Source organism: Helianthus annuus, chromosome 1, assembly GCF_002127325.2.
Source record: "Helianthus annuus cultivar XRQ/B chromosome 1, HanXRQr2.0-SUNRISE, whole genome shotgun sequence".
Classification (NCBI taxonomy): domain Eukaryota; kingdom Viridiplantae; phylum Streptophyta; class Magnoliopsida; order Asterales; family Asteraceae; genus Helianthus; species Helianthus annuus.
The window spans coordinates 143,034,668-143,058,589 of NC_035433.2; the positions used below are offsets into that span (position 1 = coordinate 143,034,668).

Sequence of the window (23,922 nt, forward strand, 5' to 3'; positions counted from 1 at the left end):
ATCTAATCAAACATTAACAAGCAAATCGCTTTCAAGTTCCAGTTCATCTAATCTAATGAAAGATCAGCAAACTCCAAAAATCCTACATCTTCCATCGAGTCAAAAGCATCTCCACCCACATCCCACATATTTACACCATCATTAGGCCCCTAGACAAAAGCCGAAGATTGTTGTGGATGTAAACCAAGTCTTAAGCATGACTTGTAGTCAATCTGTTTCTCCTAAGCGAGTGGATAAATGCATAGGTGCTCCAATTTCGCTCAGCACATGAAGACGAACTAGGTTGTCCAAGTAATTTAAAAGCTAAAGTTTGGAGAAGAGGGGTTTGAGCACCAAAGTTAGCCCACCATGACTTGGGTCCATAATATCCATCTTTGTAAGCTATTTTAGAATAGGATTAAAAAATATTTTTTTAAACCAAAAAAAAATAAACGGATACTTGACGAAAACGTTTCCTGCACGTCCCCAAACCCCGTCCCCTTCTGCAGCACGTTTCCAGGCCGTACCCAACATGCCGGGGACGTTTCCCGGTCGTCCCCGTGCCGTTTCCGTCCCCTAGCAGTCCCCCGGACGGGAGACGGCACCTCAATGGCGTTTCCGTGCTTCCGAGATTCTGGATTGTGAAGCAGGATATCTGGGGAGAGATTGAACAGAGAGACCCTAATACGATGACCTATGCTACCAACATTCCCACGTACAATAAAATCAGGTCAGAACATCAAGTATTTCAATTTCTCAATGCAATCGACCGAAAGTATGATTCCATTAAAAGGGAAATACTCGGTGGGACCCTTTGACAATGATCGAAGCTGCTTATGCAGCTGTCTGAAAGGAGATACCACACCAAAACATTCTCGGGTCAGTATCACAAGGGTTAGCATCTAGCCTAAGTTCCATCGATCACTTTGATGGGTTAGGGCTCGTTTTGAAAGACCACTGGTCAGACCAAAAGGTTAATTCGTCATTCTGGATTGATAAAAATAAACTAAAATGGTGGCATGACAAAGCATACAAAAGAGCATTGCTTCCGACTAGTGGGATATCCCGAATGGTGGACAATGGACACAAAAGGGGAAACTATGGTAAATCAAAAGACCAGCAGCAGTGGGCACCACCAAATGAAAACCAATAAAGAAGATGAAGCTGTGGGATGTTTCGTTGCAGTAAAAAATGAGAACGAGTGATGCAGGTATAGGATTTGGGAATTATACCTCAAACCCTCCACATTCTCAAAAATCCATTTTAACCCCAAATTTTTTTAATTCTAAAATTTTAGATTTAATAAACAACTAACAACTTTAGGAAGTAACAAATGTGTCCTTCAAGTTCCGGATGTACCTAAATCTTTTGGTACGGCTTTGGAAGTCAATATGGCAACAAAAATTGAAAAGAACAATGAGTCATGGAATTTTGATTGCGGTGCTATGGACACACTGACCTTCGATATTTCCAACATATGTTCAAAATCAAAACCTCTGAAATCTCGAATACATACTGGAAATGGGGAAGTAATTCAAATGAACGAAGGAGGAACCTTTGAAATTTCACCAACCATGAAATTATCAAATTGTCTTTATGTTCCATCTTTATCCTACAAATTGTTGTCAATCAGTAATGTAACGAAAGAACTGAATTGTATAGTCTTAATGCACCCTACTTTCTGCATCTTACAGGACATCAGGACGGGAATGATCATTGGGCGTGGTACTGAACGCCAAGGATTGTACTATGTGGATGAAGTGACTCGACAAGGTACTCTGATGCTAGCTCATGGAACTACAGAAAGGGATGTTTGGTTATCACACCGAAGATAGAACACCCATCCACTGGTTATTTATATCGTTTATTACCTATTTTGTTTCCTTTAAATAAAGTCTTAAATTGTGAGACGTGTGTTTTGGCCAAGAGTCATAGACAACCTTCAAACTGAATAATACCAATGTTGATTTTCTTTTTTCATTGCTCCATTCTGCCCAGTTCTGTATTCAGGGGAAATTCCAGTTACCATGGAGCAAGCTCTAAAATTAGATGACTAGAAAGAGGCAATGGAAGCCGAAATGGTTGCACTAAAGAAAAATGACACATGGGGAAAATGTACCCTCCAACCAGGAAAAAAAATCAGTAGAGTGTCGTTGGGTCTTTACTATAAAACATAAGCCAAATGGATCTATTGAGAGGTACAAAGCCCATCTAGTAACCAAAGGTTATACTCAAACTTACAGGATTGACTACTCCAATACTTTTTCTCCAGTAGCCAAAATTGATACAATAAGGGTTCTTTTTTCAATACTTGCAAATAAAGAGTGGCCACTCCATCAGTTTGACGTAATAAATGGCCTTCCTACATTGGGGAGCTTAAAAAATAAGTCTATATGGAAGCGCCTTGCGAATTCACTGAAAACTCTAATCCCGGAGAAGTATGTCGTTTGAAGAAATCTCTATACGGGCTAAAACAATCCCCGGAGCCTAGTTTGGTAGATTTATGCTAGCTATGAAGAAGTATGGTTTTAAACAGAGTAATTCATATCATACTTTGTTCCTCAAACAAAGAAACAAATGTGTTACCTGTCTAATTATCTATGTCGTTGAGATGATAATTACAAGAAACAATGAAGATGAAATGACAAAGTTAAAGGCAAGTTTGTTCAAAGAATTCGAAAAGAAAGACTTGGGTAGACTCAAATATTTCCTTGGGATTGAGGTACTAAGGTCCAAACAAGGGATCTTCATTTGCCAACAAAAATACATCCTTGACTTGTTGGCAGAAACAGGGATGATTGACTGCAAACCTACAAATACTCCCATGATGGCAAACCAAAACCTATATATGAAGGAGCTGAGCTAGCAGCCAAGGAGAAATACCAACGAATGGTAGGAAAGCTAATTTACCTCCCACAAACTCGTCCAGATATAGCCTACGTAGTCGGAGTAGTTAGCCAGTTCATGCATCAACCTCAAGTTGCTCACATGGAAGTCGTATAGAGAATTATTAGGTACCTCAAATGGACACCTAGTCATGGAGTTTTATTCAAAACAACGGACATCTAAAGGTTCAATTATACACTAATGTCGATTGGGCGGGTGATAAAGGAAATCGGAGATCAACATCTAGTTATTTCATTCTAGTTGGCAGGAATTTTGTCACATGGAGGAGCAAGAAACAAAAGGTGGTAGCTCTCTCGAGTGTTGAAGCAGAATTGTAAGGGATAGCACGGGGACTTGTAGAAATTCTATTGATACGGAAACTCCTAACAGAAATTGGGTATTCTCAAACCATTGCAAGTCAAATCATGTGTGACAACAAAACTACAATTCAAATATCAAAAAACCTAGTACAACATGACCGAACAAAACACGTTGAAGTCGACAGACACTTCATCAAAGAGAAACTTGAAACCACGCTCATAGAACTTCCATTTGTTTGGTCAGAAGACCGACTCGTAGACATATTAACAAAAGCAGTCAATGGAAAATTAGGAGAGACCAAACCAAATAGAGATAATATTTTAGCAAAGTTAATGGGCGTAAAGTCCTAAACTATACACTTTTAAGAATAAAAATGCATCACATCTAAATTAGAGATATGCAGGTGTTATGATATTCCAAAGGTATCGGTTCGGTTATAAGACACCCTTAACCATAACCGAGTTATTGGTTAATAAAAATACCTTAACCCGTAACCGTTGGTTAGGTCCCAAACATGACCCTGAAACCAACTTAAGCCGACGCTCAATACTAAAAAAGAACGACTGTATTTCCAAAACGCAATTCAGACGACAGAATCCGGTTAAGATTTTTGGTTTTATACGTCGAGCCAATGGGCCGAAAAACTCGCAGCATACGTCGAAATTTCATTGCAATAACTTATAAAAAAGCCCTGATTAAATATTTCAAAACTAACAATGACTTGTACAGTTTCTCAGATTAAATATGGGCCCTGTCACTAAAACAACTCAAACTCGAGATGCCCATCGGAAGACTCGTTGTAATCCAGATACTTTTTCGCTTTCTCTAACGAAGCGGCTTTAGAAACCGTGACATCATACGGTTCGGGCAGCTCGGGCGGAGACGCACACCGTATCAAAGCCCAATTCAACCCATCGAAAAACGGGTGTTGTTTGATTTCAGCCGCCCCTCTTTGTGACCCCAATCGGTTTTCGGGCTCTTTTACTAATAACCCTTTGATCAAATCCCGCGCTTGAAAACTAACCAACGGCGTTTCGGGAAACCGAAGGTTTTCCAATATCACATTGGCTAACGTCTCGTCGTTACCGGGCCCTTTAAACGGTGTCCTCCCGTATAAAAGCTCGTAAAGAAATATACCGAAAGTCCACCAATCGACCGCACTCCCGTGACCCTCTCCTTTGATGATTTCCGGAGCTAGATACTCGTGGGTCCCGACAAACGAGTTGGATCGAGCTTCCGTTGGCTCGGCCACGAGCTGTGGTAATGAGCGGTTTAGTGCGGTTAAGTCGGGTTTTGCTTTACGGGATTTTGGTGCGGATAAGAGTCTAGACTTGAAGCATGAGACTTGTTGGCAGGTGGGTTTGATGCAAAATGGGTCGATGCAGCTTGAACCTGCGCACGGGCCCGACATCCTAGGTGGCTCAAGTGGGCCCGACGAAGAGGGTTGGAGTAGAGTTGGGTTTACGGAACACCTAAGGGAAAGGTCGAAATCTGTGACCATGATGTGACCGTCTTCTCGAACTAAAATGTTTTCGGGTTTCAAGTCTCGGTATACGATTCCGAGCATATGTAAGTATTCTAGAGCAAGAAGAACCTCTGCAACATAGAACCTGTATGAATAAACACAGAAAAAAAAAACAAGATTAGTTATAGGATTGATAAATTATCAATTAAAGAAAGCATATATCATAAACCTAAAACGGCCTGTGGGCCCGGTAACAAGATGAAACGGGCCAGCCTGTGTTGGGTTGACCCAGATAAATTTTTTTGTATTTTTTTACTTTTTTATCCGGGTCAACCCAACACAGGCTGATCGAAAGTTTTACATCAATCGACTCGTATCCTCGTTCTGATCAAAAGCCCTAAAACCTCGGTTTGTAATTCGGAAAAAAAACTTAACTCCGTTAAGCTATTTTAACGGCGAACTATTTTACAAAAAAAATTGACCAGTTCGGATTATTATCGGCCAAATTGAGTTAGGTGGGATTATTTATTTCCGATTTGCCATAATTAAAAGGTTGTTGTTTACTTGTATACTTTAAAGTTTAAATAAAGACTTTGGCTAACTAATTTCTATTTGACCCGTTTGACAAAAAAACACGACCCAAATCAACCCATTCACAAGTAAACGGGTCAAATTTGCCACCTTTACGCTTGACATCATGAACAGAAAAAAACTAACGAAAAATGTTGATGAAAAAAACTAAAAATAAAGCGAACGGGCCCAATAAATAAACCACCAATCTTATCATGCTAATGTGGCATGTTTACATGTACAAGTCAATTAAAGAAAATAGAGTAAATTGTCATTTTAGTCCCTGAGGTTTGGTCCAAATTGTCATTTTAGTCCAAATAGTTTTTTTTCTCCTCTGGGTCCCTGACTTTTCCATTTTCTTGTCATTTTGATCACATTGCCTAACTCAGTCTAAAAATCTGGTTATAACCAGGGGTATTTTTGGCATAACTGTTGTGTACTGTGTAGTGATAACCAGGGGTAGTTTACATCAGAATTTATAAACCTCAAAATAATTTAATGCCAAAAATACCCCTGATTATAACCTGGTTTTTAGACTAAGTTAGGCAATGTGATCAAAATGGCAAGAAAATGGAAAAGTTAGGGACCCAGAGGAGAAAAAAAAACTATTTGGACTAAAATGACAATTTGGACAAAAACTCAGGGACTAAAATGGCAATTTACTCAAGAAAAAAAAAAAAAAAAGACATCCTCTAACATACCACATTATCATCACATGTCATCAAATCTATCCTGCTTTCTGTTACACTTAAACAAATGAAAATATATGTTCTGAAAGGGACCTAAGTACCTAACTTTACATTTTTTTTTTCAATTTATAACTAACTTTAGAATAGACACAAAATAGAGACCAACTTATAATTTATTACCAATTTTAGTTTAAAACCGGCACATCAGAAACCGACTTATAAGTTATCGCCAATTCTAGTAACCAACCTCGTTTTGACTGATTTTTCCAGCTAAATGCTTATGTGGCATTGGTTTATGCCATGTCAGTTGCCACATAATCATAGTTGTCGATAGCGAATAGCGACAAGGCATGGCTAGGCTACGTAGCGAATAGCGACAAATAGCGACGGCTATTTTATAAATAGCGATTACACTAGAAAAAGAATTGAGAATTTTTATATGTATATTTCATCAAAATACCCTTGTATATATGCTATTTTACATGTATATTTAACAAAAAACTATAAATCTAGCTATTTTATAGCTATAACCCTTTATAACATTAAAAAAATTAAAAAATTAAAAAAATAATAATAAATGTCGCTAAATTCGATAGCCATCGCTATGAACCAAATATCGACAGTAGGTCACGTCGCTATAAATCGCGCTATAGCGACCGCTATGGTCGCAATTAACAACTATGCACATAATCAAAAAATGCTTGTAAAATAAAACTCGAAAACATGTTTTACTTTTATAAACGTTCATTATATGCAACGTATCAGACATGACGTGTCATATATATCTACGCTAAAATGACCAAAAGAAAGTATACTACGATAGCTAATTTATAACCAGCAAAAAACAACCAACTACCAGTCGAAAAGGTCATGTGTTTGCTACAGTCTAGGTTTTAAAAAGCATGAAGTGCACAAAAGCGACAAGATCTAAAACCGATGCGCGGAGCACCAGGCACAAAAGCGCATTACTTTGGCGCACGTAATTATATAATTTTTTTATATTTTTTCTAAAGCTTTCTAGCATCATTTATCCAATATTTAGAGACAATTAAACTTTATATATGTTTTATAATAAAAGCGCAACTAAACTCAGTAGTGATAAGTTGGTTTCTAATTTGTGATTAATCCGAAGTTGGTTGCTAAATCCGACGAAAACGTAAACATCATTTCTATTTCACACACTTTTCCCTAACAATAAAACTTGCACAAACGTTGACCAGAAGTTTGACTTACCGTGCCGCTTGTTCGTGAAAATATCTAGCAGGCTGCTTCTGCCTAAGAACATGCAAATCGCCACCCGGACAATACTCCATAACCAAACACGACAAATTCTCCGAAACAAAATGCGCATAAAGCGTAGGTAAAAACGGGTGATCCAAAATGCTCAAAATCTCCCGTTCCATATGCGCTCTCGGCATCTTCTGCCGTCGTTCCAAGAACTCGTTATCCATAACTTTAATGGCAAAAGGGTAATTTGTGCCAACTAATTCCGCAAGATAAACCGTACCGATATCCCCACACCCAAGTTTTTTCAACAGATTGAAATGTCTCAATCCGAGAAACCCGTTTTGTTTCATCGTGTGATTAATCGCCTGCCACCTCATATCTTTCGACATATGCGGTCGATTAATAACAATGCATCCACTGAGATTTCGTTCTTCGCTAATGCTTGTACTCGTACTGTATTCGCATATGCTGCTATTTGAACTTTGAGTGAATTCGCCTTTATCTCCGTATTTCGAGTTCTTACTGTGTAGAACCGAAATCGTTTTACCATAGTTGACCAAATCGTTGACTTTTCTGTTCATCCCGTTTTCCGTACTACTCGACGAAAGAAGCGACCGAGAGTCTTTCTTCGACTCGGTTTTCGCATCTTTTATCGCACAATTGCATTTTTGGCATATCAGTTGGGATTTCGCTGGAACGGATGCGTTTGAAGCGGTAGTAGCGGAAGTCAATTCCGGCTTTGACTTTTTCTTCACGGCGCTCTTCGTCCGAATCACCGTCTTCACCGTCTTGACCACACGAGGTGACGTTCTTATCGACTTTCCTTTGTAACGTGATCTCGGTGTTGACTTACTTGGCGTAACATTATTCTTGTCACGATTACTTACTGAGTTGACTTCAGAGTTGACCGAATCCAATGAATCTTCGGGTCGAATTGGTGAACGAATTGAATTCGAAATAATCTTCTTCTCTTGCACTGGTTCGGTCGAAGATTGGTTAGAAGATTGGCTATCGGACTCCGGTGCACGCAACATCTCCTTCAAAAGCCCGACGCTTTTCGTTGACTTTTCGAGATTCAACCGAGGAGTTGACTGCGGACTATTGCTATACGGCATTGACAATCTTTTAACAGCCGCCATTTCCGAAGCTTGCGAAATGCATAAATAGATTTTGTAAAATTGATTTAAACTTAAATAAAAGTAGGTGTTAGTACCCAAATGTGTTACATTGATAAACTTAAAAAAATGCAAGAGTATTTTAGTTATTAATTAACTAATTTTGGTGTTGGTACCCAAAGGTGTTACAAAATTGAAACCATAGAACATAAACCTGTTAAAAAAATAAGTTAGTACCCTAAGGCGAAATTATGTATAAACCACATGACCCATTTGTGTAATTAACTCTTACTAAAAAGTATGTTTTAGCCCATATCAATTAAATAAAAGTGTGAGAAAAAGAGTTGTAATCAAACGTATTATCAAACATTTTTTTATATAAAATGAACATCTCATTATATTTCAGCATATTAAAACCCATTCAGACATATTTTGCTTTTAGAATGTAGAGTTAATTATTGTTTTCGTCCCCGTTGTTTCTCAAAAATCACTATTTCAGTTCATTAGTTTAAAAATTGTGATTTCAGTCCCTGTGGTTTCACTTTCGTAACCATTTCAGTCCCCGTGGTTTCACTTTCGTAACCATTTCAGTCCCCGTGGTTTCACTTTCGTGACCATTTCAATCCATTTATTATGTTAGTACAGGGACTGAAATGGTTATGAAAGCGAACAGGGACTGAAATCGTAATTTTTAAACTAATGGACTGAAATAGTGATTTTTGATAAATCACAGGGACGAAAAAAGTAAATAACTCTAGATTGTATATATAGAGAGGGTGATGATTGAAGTAAAGGAATATTTTTTTAGGAAAGAAGAACTCATCATATTATGCATTTAGGAATGTGAACTTGTTTGCTTTTGTTGAAATATTAGATTGAGAAAATTGTGTTGAGAAAATTGTGGAAAAAGACTAGGTTAATAAGATTCAATACCATTTAAAAACTTATAAAAATAAAATATTTGTATCATATACAATATTTGTATCATATGTGGAAAAAGAGTAAAAGAATAATATATATATAAGTTATGTTCATAAAAAATAGAAGACAAATATTCATATTTCTATATATTAAGTTAACTTTATTTTTACCGTTACCAATTCAAATATGTAATAAATAATCATAATTATTTTGATATAATTATTTTTACCGTTATCATTTAAATTAGAGGCCTAATCGTAACATATATCATTTAATATGTTAAACGGACAAGATAATTATTTAATGCTATAACTTTAAAGAATCCTATAAAAGCAAAAACAAAACTTTTCACTTCAACACTAACCTTGAACATAAAGCACAAAAAATAAGCGACGATGAAGTTTACTATTAGCATGTGTATAACACTGTTATTAGTTATCACAACATCAACACAGACAGGTAAGTAGATTAGATTAGATTCATTTTATTATATGCTTTTAACATATATGAATTTTGAATTTTTGACTACGTTTATTGGTTTGTGTTAGATGCTGAGATTAATAACGAAGGTGCTGAGAGCACGTTGAACGTAAGTAAACCAGTCACATGTAGTAGGTATGATGATTTGCCAGGCGGTAATTGTGATTATGATAAGTGTCAAAAGTTGTGTAACGAGATACACAGGAATCCTGCTTGGGGAGAATGCAATAGCGATACACAATGTTTATGTTATTGGTATTGTTTTTAAAGCTTTAGCATGATTGTATATAAGAAAAAGTCGTTTGATCGACATTTCTTTATTTTTCTTCTGTTTGCATCTTGATTAATGAAAAGACAAAAAAATACTAGATTTTATCATGGGTGTTAATTATATGTTTGGTGTTAAGTACCATGTAACCAGACGAATGAAATTGGTAAATCAAAAATATGAACTAAGAAAACATGGAATGTGTTGGCTAATGATAAATATGTTACATAAATTCATGATTACAATACATATATGTTTTTTTTTGATCGGTTACAATACGTATATGTAACTACGTATTCAAGAACTAAAAAATATATATATAAATATAACAAATGTGTTAGCTAAATGATAAGTAAGTGATAGAGCTCGGCTATGAAGATTATAATGGAAGAAAGCTTATCAAGAGAAAGAAAACAAATTATAAGTTTCTTAAACAAAACAAAACAATCAATCATTTATTCCACGAATCTTCCAAATACTAATAGAGTTTTACAATATAGGAAATAAAAAGACCTCCCAAACTTATGGTGAAATACAAGGAAAAGGAAAGTAGATAAATACTAAAATGGTGATGAAAAATCAAATAAATTCATAAAAGTCATACTCAGACCAAACTATGTTGTCTTAATCGGGCTTCGACTTCAGGTGTGCAAAGTCGGTTTGGTTTGTACTAGTTATGGAGATTTAATCATAACCAATCATCGGTTATGGGGCTGTTTTGGTTAAATTCGATTAATTGTCCAATAGATTTTTAGATAAAATGAAAATCTCATTATTTTTCAGCTTATTGAAACCATTCGGACATATTTTGCTTTTAGATTGTATGTATATATAGAGAGGGTGATGATCGAAGCAAATAAAAGATATTTTTTAGGAAATAAGAATTCATCATATTTTTTTTGCCTAACTTCTTTGTCGAAATATTAGATTGAGAAAATTGTGGGATCAGCCTCCATCATTTCCGAAATAAAAATACTTCCTTGCAAATCAAGATTGACAAATTTCTAGACTAATTTCTAGCCATCCCTTTTATTGTATTTCCATTTGTGACAAATTGTATAGGATATATAATCTGTATTGGTTTCAATGACCAAAATAAGGTTAAAGGGTGTGGGAACATGGATTGGGTCATCAATCGCTACGTAGAACTATTAATTGATTGCTACACACCCTCTTCTCTCATCCATCATGGTTGGCATGGATTAAACCATGACAAACATGAACCTCCTTTCCTTTTTCAATATTTCCTTTTTCACTAAAATAAATTAAAGTAAGAGAATAGTAGTTTGGGTCCTGACCACACCTTTATAGCCTAAGAAAAACCTTTATCTCAATTGCTCTGTTATGTTGACATTGACAACATGGTATTAGAGCGGTATTGATGATCCTAGGATCAAGTCTTCTCATTATCTACCATAACTAAACCAGCCATGTCCGATACAGAGAATAGCTTGGCTATTCAAATTGCCAACCTCCTAAAAAGTGGCATTCAAACCTAAACTTAGAATTCCAAACCAAACCCCTTCGATAGCCTAAAATTAAGCCTAAACCTCACAAACCAAAACTATCCTCTATGGGCTCGGATAATGCGAGTCGTCATAGAGGGGAAATCGAAAGCCTTTCTAAACCATCTAACTAAAGACCCACCAGAACACACTCGAACAAGATGATCTTGTTATTTTTTTCGTGGCTTATTCAAAATATTGAGTCAGCCCAACAGCGAAAACGTTATTAGGCCCTCTTATGGTCACGTATAGTAGCGGCAAAGGCAAACTCCAAACTTTCGATCTCCACGTCAGGGCAAATGAGTTCAAGTAGAATGGCATACCGTTAGAGGAATTATGGACTATGATGCACTGGGACGGGTACGGGAACGGGGTACGGGGACGGGTACGGGAACGGGGTACGGGAACGGGAAACGGCAAAACTAAAAAATTCAAGAAGCGGGGACGGGACGGGTACGTGAATAAAAACATATAAAAAAATATATATAAGTTAAAGACAATGTAACACAAAACCCCAAAATAGTTATATATTGATGTAAAGTTCAAAAATCCATATCTTCCTAATCTAATCAAACGTTAACAAGCAAATCGCTTTCAAGTTCCAGTTCATCTAATGAAAGATCAGCAAACTCCAAAAATCCAACATCTTCCATTGAGTCAAAAGCATCTCCACCCACATCCCACATATTTACACCATCATTAGGGCCCCTATACAAAAGCCGAAGATTGTTGTGGATGTAAACCAAGTCTTAAGCACGACTTGTAGTCAATCTGTTCCTCCTAAGCGAGTGGATAAATGCATAGGTGCTCCAATTTCGCTCAGCACATGAAGACGAACTAGGTTGTCAAAGTAATTTAAAAGCTAAAGTTTGGAGAAGAGGGGTTTGAGCACCAAAGTTAGCCCACCATGACTTCGGTTCCATAGTATCCATCTTTGTAAGCTATTTTAGAATAGGATTAAAAAATCTTTTTTTAAACCAAAAAAAATAAACGGATACTTGACGAAAACGTATCCTGCACGTCCCCAAACCCCGTCCCCTTCTGCAGCACGTTTCCAGGCCGTACCAAACATGCCGGGGACGTTTCCCGGCCGTCCCCGTGCCGTTTCCGTCCCCTAGCAGTCCCCGGGACGGGAGACGGCACCTTAATGGCGTTTCCGTGCTTCCGAGATTCAGGATTGTGAAGCAGGATATCTAGGGAGAGACTGAACAGAGAGACCCTAATACGATGACCTATGCTACCAACATTCCCACATACAATAAAATCAGGTCAGAACATCAATTATTTCAATTTCTCAATGCAATCGACCGAACACTTATACAACGACCGAAGTTGCGGTCTGAAAGGAGACACCACACCAAAACATTCTCGGTCAGTATCACAAGGGTTAGCATCTAGCCTAAGTTCCACCGATGACTTTGATGGGTTAGGGCTTGTTTTGAAAGACCACTGGTCAGACCAAAAGGTTAATTCGTCATTCTGGATTGATAAAAATAAACTAAATGGTGGCATGACAAAGCATACAAAAGAGCATTGCTTCCGACTAGTGGGATATCCCGAATGGTGGGTAATGGACACAAAAGGGGAAAGTATGGCAAATCGAAAGACCAGCAGCAGCGGGCACCACCAGATAAAAACCAATAAAGAAGATGAAGCTGTGGGATGTTTCGTTGCAGTAAAAAAATGAAGAACGAGTGATGCAGGTATAGGATTTGGGAATTATACCTCAAACCCTCCACATTCTCAAAAATCCATTTTAACGCCAAATTTTTTAATTCTAAAACTTTAGATTTAATAAACAACTAACAACTTTAGGAAGTAACAAATGTGTCCCTCAAGTTCCGGATGTACCTAAAAATTTTGGTACAATTTTGGAAGTCAATATGGCAACAAAAATTGAAAAGAACAATGAGTCATGGAATTTTGATTGCGGTGCTATGGACACACCGACCTTCGATATTTCCGACATATGTTCAAAATCAAAACCTCTGAAATCTCGAATACATACTGCAAATGGGAAAGTAATTCAAATGAACGAAGGAGGAACCTTTGAAATTTCACCAACCATGAAATTATCAAATTGTCTTTATGTTCCATCTTTATCCTACAAATTGTTGTCAATCAGTCATGTAACGAAAGAACTGAATTGTATAGTCCTAATGCACCCTACTTCTGCATCTTACAGGACATCAGGACGTGAATGATCATTGGGCGTGGTACAGAACGCCAAGGATTGTACTATGTGGATGAAGTGACTCGACAAGGTACTGTGATGCTAGCTCATGGAACTACAGAAAAGGATGCTTGGTTATCACACCGAAGATAGAACACTCATCCACTGGTTATTTATATCGTTTATTACCTATTTTGTTTCCTTTAAATAAAGTCTTAAATTGGGAGACGTGTGTTTTGGCCAAGAGTCATAGACAACCTTCAAATCGAATAATACCAATGTTGATTTTCTTTTTTCATTGCTCCGTTCTGCCCAGTTCTGTATTCAGGGGAAATTCCAGTTACCATGGAGCAAGCTCTAAAATTAGATGACTAGAAAGAGGCAATGGAAGCCGAAATGGTTGCACTAAAGAAAAATGACACATGGGGAAAATGTACCCTCCAACCAGAAAAAAAATCAGTAGAGTGTCGTTGGGTCTTTACTATAAAACATAAGCCAAATGGATCTATTGAGAGGTACAAAGCCCATCTAGTAACCAAAGGTTGTAGGATCGTGTATTGACCCGAACGAGTCGTTCAGAGGAGTTTTACTTCGTTTCAGAGGTGGAAACTAAGAAACAAAGGTAGAAACAACTAAATCTTCACTTTAAACACTGATTAGATTGAAATAACAACAATTACAATCAATCTTCATACCGGCAGCACCTCGGTATGGAATTCAAGAACTTACACAACTGATTTCGCACAAACCTCACATCATCTATATATAGTGTCTCTGATTCCGCTTGAACATGCTCAAGCGGAATCACCATTCAAGCGAAACCTCAACTAATGCTCACTCAAGCGGAATAACTAAAGTCTGATTTCGCTTAAACAGCTTCAAGCGAAATCACCTACAAAATTACTCTCAAGCGAAATCACATATACAACATCCTTTTTCTCCATCTATGTGCCCTGATCTAACCTATCTAGACTAAGACTCGATACAAGACAAAGTCGACAGATGCATGCACTAACAAAGGTTATACTCAAACATACAGGATTGACTACTCCAATACTTTTTCTCCAGTAGCCAAAATTGATACAATAAGGGTTCTTTTTTCAATACTTGCAAATAAAGAGCGGCCACTCCATCAGTTTGACGTAAAAAAAGGCCTTCCTACATGGGGAGCTTAAAAAATAAGTCTATATGGAAGCGCATTGCGAATTCACTGAAAACTCTAATCCCGGAGAAGTATGTCGTTTGAAGAAATCTCTATACGGGCTAAAACAATCCCCCGAGCCTAGTTTGGTAGATTTATGCTAGCTATGAAGAAGTATGGTTTTAAACAGAGTAATTCATATCATACTTTGTTCCTCAAACGAAGAAACAAATGTGTTACCTGTCTAATTATCTATGTCGTTGAGATGATAATTACAAGAAACAATGAAGATGAAATGACAAAGTTAAAGGCAAGTTTGTTCAAAGAATTCGAAACGAAAGACTTGGGTAGACTCAAATATTTCCTTGGGATTGAGGTACTAAGGTCCAAACAAGGGATCTTCATTTGCCAACAAAAATACATCCTTGACTTGTTGGCAGAAACATGGATGATTGACTACAAACCTACAAATACTCCCATGATGGCAAACCAAAACCTATATATGAAGGAGCTGAGCTAGCAGACAAGGAGAAATACCAATGAATGGTAGGAAAGCTAATTTACCTCCCACAAACTCGTCCAGATATAGCCTACGTACTCGGAGTAGTTAGCCAGTTCATGCATCAACCTCAAGTTGCTCACATGGAAGTCGTATAGAGAATTATTAGGTACCTCAAATGGACACCTAGTCATGGAGTTTTATTCAAAACAACAGACATCTAAAGGTTCAATTATACACTAATGTCGATTGGGCAGGTGATAAAGGAAATCGGAGATCAACATCTAGCTATTTCACTCTAGTTGATGGGAATTTTGTCACATGTAGGAGCAAGAAACAAAAGGTGGTAGTTCTTTCGAGTGTTGAAGCAGAATTGTAAGTGATAGCACGGGGACTTGAAGAAATTGTATTGATACGGAGACTCCTAATAGAAATTGGGTATTCTCAAACCAAGGCAAGTCAGATTATGTGTGACAATAAAACTACAATTCAAATATCAGAAAACCTAGTACAACATGACCGAACAAAACAAGTTTAAGTCGACAGACACTTCATCAAATAGAAACTTGAAACCGGGCTCATAGAACTTCCATTTGTTCGATCAGAAGACCGACTCACGTACATATTAACAAAAGCAGTCAATGGAAAAAAATTCAGTCACCTTGACATGTTAAGTATTGAAAATCCCACTTAAGGCGAAAAATTAGGAGGGACCAAACCAAATAGAGATAATATTTTAGCAAAGTTAATGGGCATAAAGTCCTAAACCATAGTTTAGGTGTCGGTTCCAAAGGTATCGGTTCAGTTATAAGACGCCCTTAACCATAACCGAGTTATTGGTTAATAAAAAAACCTTAACCGTAACCGTTGGTTAGGTGCCAAACATGACCCTGAAACCAACTTAAGCCGACGCTCAATACTAAAAAAGAACGACTGTATTCCATAACACAGTTCAGTATTCCATAACACAGTTCAGACGACAGAATCCGGTTAAGATTTTTGGTTTTATATGCCGAGCCAATGGGCCGAAAAACTCGCAGCATTCGTCATGCAAATACGTCGAAATTTCATTGCAATAACTTATAAAAAAGCCCTGATTAAATATTTCAAAACTAACAATGACTTGTACAGTTTCTCAGATTAAATATGGGCCCTGTCACTAAAACAACTCAAACTCGAGATGCCCATCGGAAGACTCGTTGTAATCCAGATACTTTTTCGCTTTCTCTAACGAAGCGGCTTTAGAAACCGTGACATCATACGGTTCGGGCAGCTCGGGCGGAGACGCACACCGTATCAAAGCCCAATTCAACCCATCAAAAAACGGGTGTTGTTTAATTTCAGCCGCTCCTCTTTGTGACCCCAATCGGTTTTCGGGCTCTTTTACTAATAACCCTTTGATCAAATCCCGCGCTTGAAAACTAACCAACGGCGTTTCGGGAAACCGAAGGTTTTCCAATATCACATTGGCTAACGTCTCGTCGTTACCGGGCCCTTTAAACGGTGTCCTCCCGTATAAAAGCTCGTAAAGAAATATACCGAAAGTCCACCAATCGACTGCACTCCCGTGACCCTCTCCTTTGATGATTTCCGGAGCTAGATACTCGTGGGTCCCGACAAACGAGTTGGATCGAGCTTCCGTTGGCTCGGCCACGAGCTGTGGTAATGAGCGGTTTAGTGCGGTTAAGTCGGGTTTTGCTTTACGGGATTTTGGTGCGGATAAGAGTCTAGACTTGAAGCATGAGACTTGTTGGCAGGTGGGTTTGATGCAAAATGGGTCGATGCAGCTTGAACCTGCGCACGGGCCCGACATCCTAGGTGGCTCAAGTGGGCCCGACGAAGAGGGTTGGAGTAGAGTTGGGTTTACGGAACACCTAAGGGAAAGGTCGAAATCTGTGACCATGATGTGACCGTCTTCTCGAACTAAAATGTTTTCGGGTTTCAAGTCTCGGTATACGATTCCGAGCATATGTAAGTATTCTAGAGCAAGAAGAACCTCTGCAACATAGAACCTGTATGAATAAACACAGAAAAAAAAAACAAGATTAGTTATAGGATTGATAAATTATCAATTAAAGAAAGCATATATCATAAACCTAAAACGGCCTGTGGCCCGGTAACAAGATGAAACGGGCCAGCCTGTGTTGGGTTGACCCAGATAAATTTTTTTGTATTTTTTTACTTTTTTATCCGGGTCAACCCAACACAGGCTGATCGAAAGTTTTACATCAATCGACTCGTATCCTCGTTCTGATCAAAAGCCCTAAAACCTCGGTTTGTAATTCGGAAAAAAAACTTAACTCCGTTAAGCTATTTTAACGGCGGACTATTTTACAAAAAAAATGACCAGTTCGGATTATTATCGGCCAAATTGAGTTAGGTGGGATTATTTATTTCCGATTTGCCATAATTAAAAGGTTATTTACTTGTATACTTTAAAGTTTAAATAAAAACTTTGGCTAACTAATTTCTATTTGACCCGTTTGACAAAAAAACACGACCAAATCAACCCATTCACAAGTAAACGGGTCAAAGTTGCCACCTTTACGCTTGACATCATGAACAGAAAAAAACTAACGAAAAAAATTGATGAAAAAAACTAAAAATAAAGCGAACGGGCCCAATAAATAAACCACCAATCTTATCATGCTAATGTGGCATGTTTACATGTACAAGTCAATTAAAGAAAATAGAGTAAATTGTCATTTTAGTCCCTGAGGTTTGGTCCAAATTGCCATTTCAGTCCAAATAGTTTTTTTTCTCCTATGGGTCCCTGACTTTTCCATTTTCTTGTCATTTTGATCACATTGCCTAACTCAGTCTAAAAATCTGGTTATAACCAGGGGTATTTTTGGCATAACTGTTGTGTACTGTGTAGTGATAACCAGGGGTAGTTTACATCAGAATTTATAAACCTCAAAATAATTTAATGCCAAAAATACCCCTGATTATAACCTGGTTTTTAGACGAAGTTAGGCAATGTGATCAAAATGGCAAGAAAATGGAAAAGTCAGGACCCAGAGGAGAAAAAAATAAACTATTTGGACTAAAATGACAATTTGGACAAAAACTCAAGGACTAAAATGGCAATTTACTCAAGAAGATTAAAAAAAAAAAAAAAAAAAAAAAAGAAAAAAAAAGACATCCTCTAACATACCACATTATCATCACATGTCATCAAATCTATCCTGCTTTCTGTTACACTTAAACAAATGAAAATATATGTTCTGAAAGGGACCTAAGTACCTAACTTTACATTTTTTTCCAATTTATAACTAACTTTGGAATAGACACAAAACAGAGACCAACTTATAATTTATTTACCAATTTTAGTTTTAAAACCGGCACATCAGAAACCGACTTATAAGTTATCGCCAATTCTAGTAACCAACCTCGTTTCGACTGATATTTCCAGCTAAATGCTTATGTGGCATTGGTTGATGCCATGTCAGTTGCCACATAATCAAAAAATGCTTGTAAAATAAAACTCGAAAAATGTTTTACTTTTAAAAACGTTCATTATATGCAACGTATCAGACATGACGTGTCATATATATCTACGCTAAAATGACCAAAAAAAAGTATACCACGATAGCTAATTTATAACCAGCAAAAAACGACCAACTACCAGTCGAAAAGGTCATTTGTTGCTACAGTCTTGGTTTTAAAAAGCGTGAAGTGCACAAAAGCGACAAAGTCTAAAACCAATGCGGGAAGCACCAGGCGCAAAAGCGCACCGCTTTGCCGCAAATAATTATATAATTTTTTTATATATTTTTTCTATAGCTTGCTAGCATCATTTATCCAATATTTAGAGACAATTAAGCTTTATATATGTTTTATAATAAAATTTACATACATATAGTCATGTACAACCTGAAAAGCATGTGGTACAACAACCTGCTGCACAATAATATGGGGCATACATGAGGCGCATGCCTCAGGGTCAACTTTTTGCCGAAAAATTGAGCCTTATGTGCGCTTTTTGAAAAATAACGCGCCTTATGCTACTAAAAGCGCAAGTAAACTCAGTAGTGATAAGTTGGTTTCTAATTTGGTTGCTAAATCCGACGAAAACGTAAACATCATTTTTATTTCACACACTTTTCCCTAACAATAAAACTTGCACAAACGTTGACCAGAAGTTTGACTTACCGTGCCGCTTGTTCGTGAAAATATCTAGCAGGCTGCTTCTGCCTAAGAACATGCAAATCGCCACCCGGACAATACTCCATAACCAAACACGACAAATTCTCCGAAACAAAATGCGCATAAAGCGTAGGTAAAAACGGGTGATCCAAAATGCTCAAAATCTCCCGTTCCATATGCGCTCTCGGCATCTTTTGCCGTCGTTCCAAGAACTCATTATCCATAACTTTAATGGCAAAAGGGTAATTTGTGCCAACTAATTCCGCAAGATAAACCGTACCGATATCCCCACACCCAAGTTTTTTCAACAGATTGAAATGTCTCAATCCGAGAAACCCGTTTTGTTTCATCGTGTGATTAATCGCCTGCCACCTCATATCTTTCGACATATGCGGTCGATTAATAACAATGCATCCACTGAGATTTCGTTCTTCGCTAATGCTTGTACTCGTACTGTATTCGCATATGCTGCTATTTGAACTTTGAGTGAATTCGCCTTTATCTCCGTATTTCGAGTTCTTACTGTGTAGAACCGAAATCGTTTTACCATAGTTGACCAAATCGTTGACTTTTCTGTTCATCCCGTTTTCCGTACTACTCGACGAAAGAAGCGACCGAGAGTCTTTCTTCGACTCGGTTTTCGCATCTTTTATCGCACAATTGCATTTTTGGCATATCAGTTGGGATTTCGCTGGAACGGATGCGTTTGAAGCGGTAGTAGCGGAAGTCAATTCCGGCTTTGACTTTTTCTTCACGGCGCTCTTCGTCCGAATCACCGTCTTCACCGTCTTGACCACACGAGGTGACGTTCTTATCGACTTTCCTTTGTAACGTGATCTCGGTGTTGACTTACTTGGCGTAACATTATTCTTGTCACGATTACTTACTGAGTTGACTTCAGAGTTGACCGAATCCAATGAATCTTCGGGTCGAATTGGTGAACGAATTGAATTCGAAATAATCTTCTTCTCTTGCACTGGTTCGTTCGAAGATTGACTATCGGACTCCGGTGCACGCAACATCTCCTTCAAAAGCCCGACGCTTTTCGTTGACTTTTCGAGATTCAACCGAGGGGTTGACTGCGGACTATTGCTATACGGCAATGACAATCTTTTAACAGCAGCCATTTCCGAAGCTTGCGAAATGCATAATCCCCGCAACGCTTGTTTTAACGAAACGGGCTCCGGATACCCGATTCCCGACGAAGACGATAAACTCATCCGCATCGGCTTCTTCGACGGGTTTTTTCTAGGCGTCGCCCCACACGTTTCATCGGAGAAACTTGAACCATTAAACGAATGTCGCATACTAATACCTTCGAATAGCTTGTTGATGTCGTCTTCCATGTATCGACTGCACCCTTTCGCCTTTTTCCCCTTATCGATCCGAAAATCACTCAATGTCGGTTCATCTTTCAATTCGACAATCTCGTGGGTACCGTAAAGTGAACCCATTTATAACGTTTAACGCAAGTATTAATCGTTCGCTCGCTATCACTTTGAGAATCGAAACATGCCCTAATGCCCTAATGCCCAAATCTTCAACCAAAAGTTGTATTTTTTGGGCAAAATGAAAGTGGAATGAACCCTACAATGAAACAAATGTAAAGAAAAATCATCAAGATCACTTTTTTTTTACAATTCTTTTGGAGTTATTTATCAATGGCATACTTATTCACACCATCTATTCTAACAATTTATAAAAATAAAAAAATAAATAAATAAATAAATTAAAAAAAAACCTAAAAAAAGTGGAATGAACCCTACAATGAAACAAATGTAAAGAAAAATCATCAAGATCACTTTTTTTTACAATTCTTTTGGAGTTATTTATCAATGGCATACTTATTCACACCATCTATTCTAACAATTTATAAAAATAAATAAATAAATAAATAAATAAATTAAAAAAAAAACCTAAAAAAAGTGGAATGAACCCTACAATGAAACAAATGTAAAGAAAAATCATCAAGATCACCTTTTTTTTACAATTCTTTTGGAGTTATTTATCAATGGCATACTTATTCACACCATCTATTCTAACAATTTATAAAAATAAAAAAATAAATAAATAAAAAAAAAACCTAAAAAAATTTGAAACTTGAAATTGTGAATATTAATATTGAAAACAGATATTGAATCTTCCAAAATTTCTGTAAATCCCCAAATAATTCATGAGAGAAAATCAAGTTAAATGGGACCAGGTGAGTAAACAAATCATTCATCAACATAATCAATAAAATCAAATATGCAAAAGATTAACAAATATGCAGATAAACAAGTGATTTAACTAGCAAAAAAACATCTAAATCCCCCAAAAAAATAATAAATTAATAAACTTTAAAATGTGAATACCCAAAAAAATAATAAAATAATAAACTTTAAAATGTAAATACCAAGAAAGAGATCTAAAGATTTCAAAAAACTCAACCCCATCATCACCACTAATTAAACCAATTAAAAAAAAAAAAAAAAAAAAAAAACAGTTAAAACAAGATTCAAGAACAGACTTACAGAAGATATAAAGGTGGATACTTTGAAGATGAGAGTGAAGAATCTGATTGGAAGTACAGAAAGGGGATGAAGAAGAGGGGGGGTGAATGTGAATGGAGATCTAGGGTTGAAGTGAGAATGGAACCCTAGGTTAGCTTAGGGGGTTTGGTGTGTGTGTGAGTGTGTGTGCAGAGAGAGCATCTAGTGTGTGTGTGAGGGGAGTGAAAGGCCATGTTTGAGTGTGATGTATGTAGGCGTATAACGACAGTATCTGATTCTGAGAATGGCCCTCACATCTCTCTTATTTGGATCCCTATCAACTCTCTTTGGGTCCCACCCTCTTGGATCAATTTATCATTATTACATAATTAATAATTTATTTCAAGAGTAAAATGGTTCGACTCTCACTCTTCCTATTATTTTCTGTGACATCTAGGTGAAGGGTGAATACAGGTGGCGTTAGTTCGTTTTGGATGGAAGGCGAGGTTTTACCGATTATTTCACTGTCGTGCCTTCGGGAGAGTGGAGGTCGGGTTTCCACGCATCTGGGAGAGCCAAGGAGCTGGTGGCGGTCGAGTAGTCGACCTTGGCCACAACGTCCGATGTCACGGTAGTTAGCACGTCGTTGCTTGCCGTTCAAAAAAAAAGTAAAATGCATTTTACGTTTCCTGACAAGTTAGTCTATTGATTAGTCACTTGTTTTCTTTTCTTGAGGTCCCATGTTTAACTCCCACTAGTAGCACTTTAAAGGACATTGGTGCTGGCAACCGAGCTGAACCGGGTTTTACCGCAGTGAGCCTTTGGACGGACGGGATTTCCCCAGAACCGGTGGCTCGGGTATGCATCCAACTTTGACTGTTATGGAGGAGGGGGTGTATTTGCTCAATTGAGGGCACCCCAGGATGCTTATCCAGTGATTTAGTTGGTCGTTCAAAAAATGCATTTTACGTTAAGGTTTGTCTCAGTTAACAGGTTCAGTCTAACTTTAAACATTTGAGTCTCTTACGTTTGTTCTTTTAACACAAATCATCCCTCATCAAATAACAAAGTTTGCTTTATATCAGCGTCCATGCCATCAAAAATTAACTGAGTTAGACCTTGGTTAGAAAATGTTCGTTGGTGGACAATAGGTTAAAAAGTTGGATCATCCGTGATTATTTTTATAGTTGAGACTCTTACCGATCAATGATAAATACTTGAGATTATTTCATTTATTTGTCTACACTTTTCTTTTGTAAAAGGTAACTTAGATATAAATTTAACAATTTAGAATTTAGAATGAGTGATAAAGATAAATTGATTATCGTATCAAACTTATTTGTAACATTTATGAAATATCATTAATAATTAAAGTATAAAAATGGTATGAAATGAATTAATAAAGACCAAAATTAATTGTGTTAAATGAAAATGAAAAAAATTGGTGAATTGTTGTTAGGCCGAAGTTGGTGTAAATTGGTTGAATTTGTAGCGTTTCATTAAATTTAATGTCTTAGTTAAAGAAGACTTTTCAATAGGATCTCAAATTTGGTGTTTTGGTACACGTTATATTTATACGGAATAAAAGTAGAAATTATGAGACCATATAAAGTTATACCTTTCATTTAACTATATTATATTAGCCATACATGCCCCCAGGCCCCCCACTAAACTTAGGTTCAATTTTCAGTTATATAATATTAGGGTGGATATAGGCAATAAAGGATTTGAACTAGGCCTTGTGTAAGGTTGTTGGTTCGATTCCCAAGCCCAACCAGGTTTTCGTCCCTCCGTTTGTTACGCCAGAGAGTTCTGCCGGCGGTATGGTTTCCCAAGGGAACGCCCAAAAAAGTCAAACGTTGAAATCAGCGTGGGTCCGGTTAAGACAACATAGCCTGGTCAAAGTGGGGCAATACGTAGCTCTCCGATTTAAAGAGTGTGGTAACCTTATACATGAAGTTCACCGTTTAAAAAAAATAGAGTGAATTTCAAGGATTGTCCTTTATCTTTATATCCATTTTCAGACGTTGTCCTTTATGTTCAAAAGTAACGAGTTTTGTCCT

The 23,922-nt window shown here is 37.3% G+C and overlaps 1 protein-coding gene across 3 annotated transcripts; it reads right to left on the reverse strand.

The window, feature by feature from the left end:
• Window positions 1-3,839: 3,839 nt before the first annotated feature.
• On the reverse strand, window positions 3,840-22,137 carry LOC110882950 (serine/threonine-protein kinase D6PK-like). Of its 3 annotated transcripts, none has more exons than XM_035975905.1 (4): window positions 21,902-22,137; window positions 20,499-20,975; window positions 7,144-8,259; window positions 3,840-4,796 (listed from the first exon to the last, which is right to left on the reverse strand). In XM_035975905.1, exons 2-4 carry the CDS (start codon window positions 20,840-20,842, stop codon window positions 3,944-3,946), a joined length of 2,313 nt encoding a protein of 770 aa, XP_035831798.1. In that variant the 5' UTR covers window positions 20,843-20,975; window positions 21,902-22,137; the 3' UTR covers window positions 3,840-3,943. The 3 variants fall into 3 exon arrangements, with proteins under 3 accessions (XP_035831798.1, XP_035831800.1, XP_021986525.1); XM_035975907.1 differs by having other exon boundaries at window positions 7,144-8,099; window positions 20,351-20,975; XM_022130833.2 differs by lacking the exons at window positions 3,840-4,796; window positions 7,144-8,259 and adding an exon at window positions 16,282-17,251 and having other exon boundaries at window positions 19,395-20,975; window positions 21,902-22,135.
• Window positions 22,138-23,922: the final 1,785 nt, after the last annotated feature.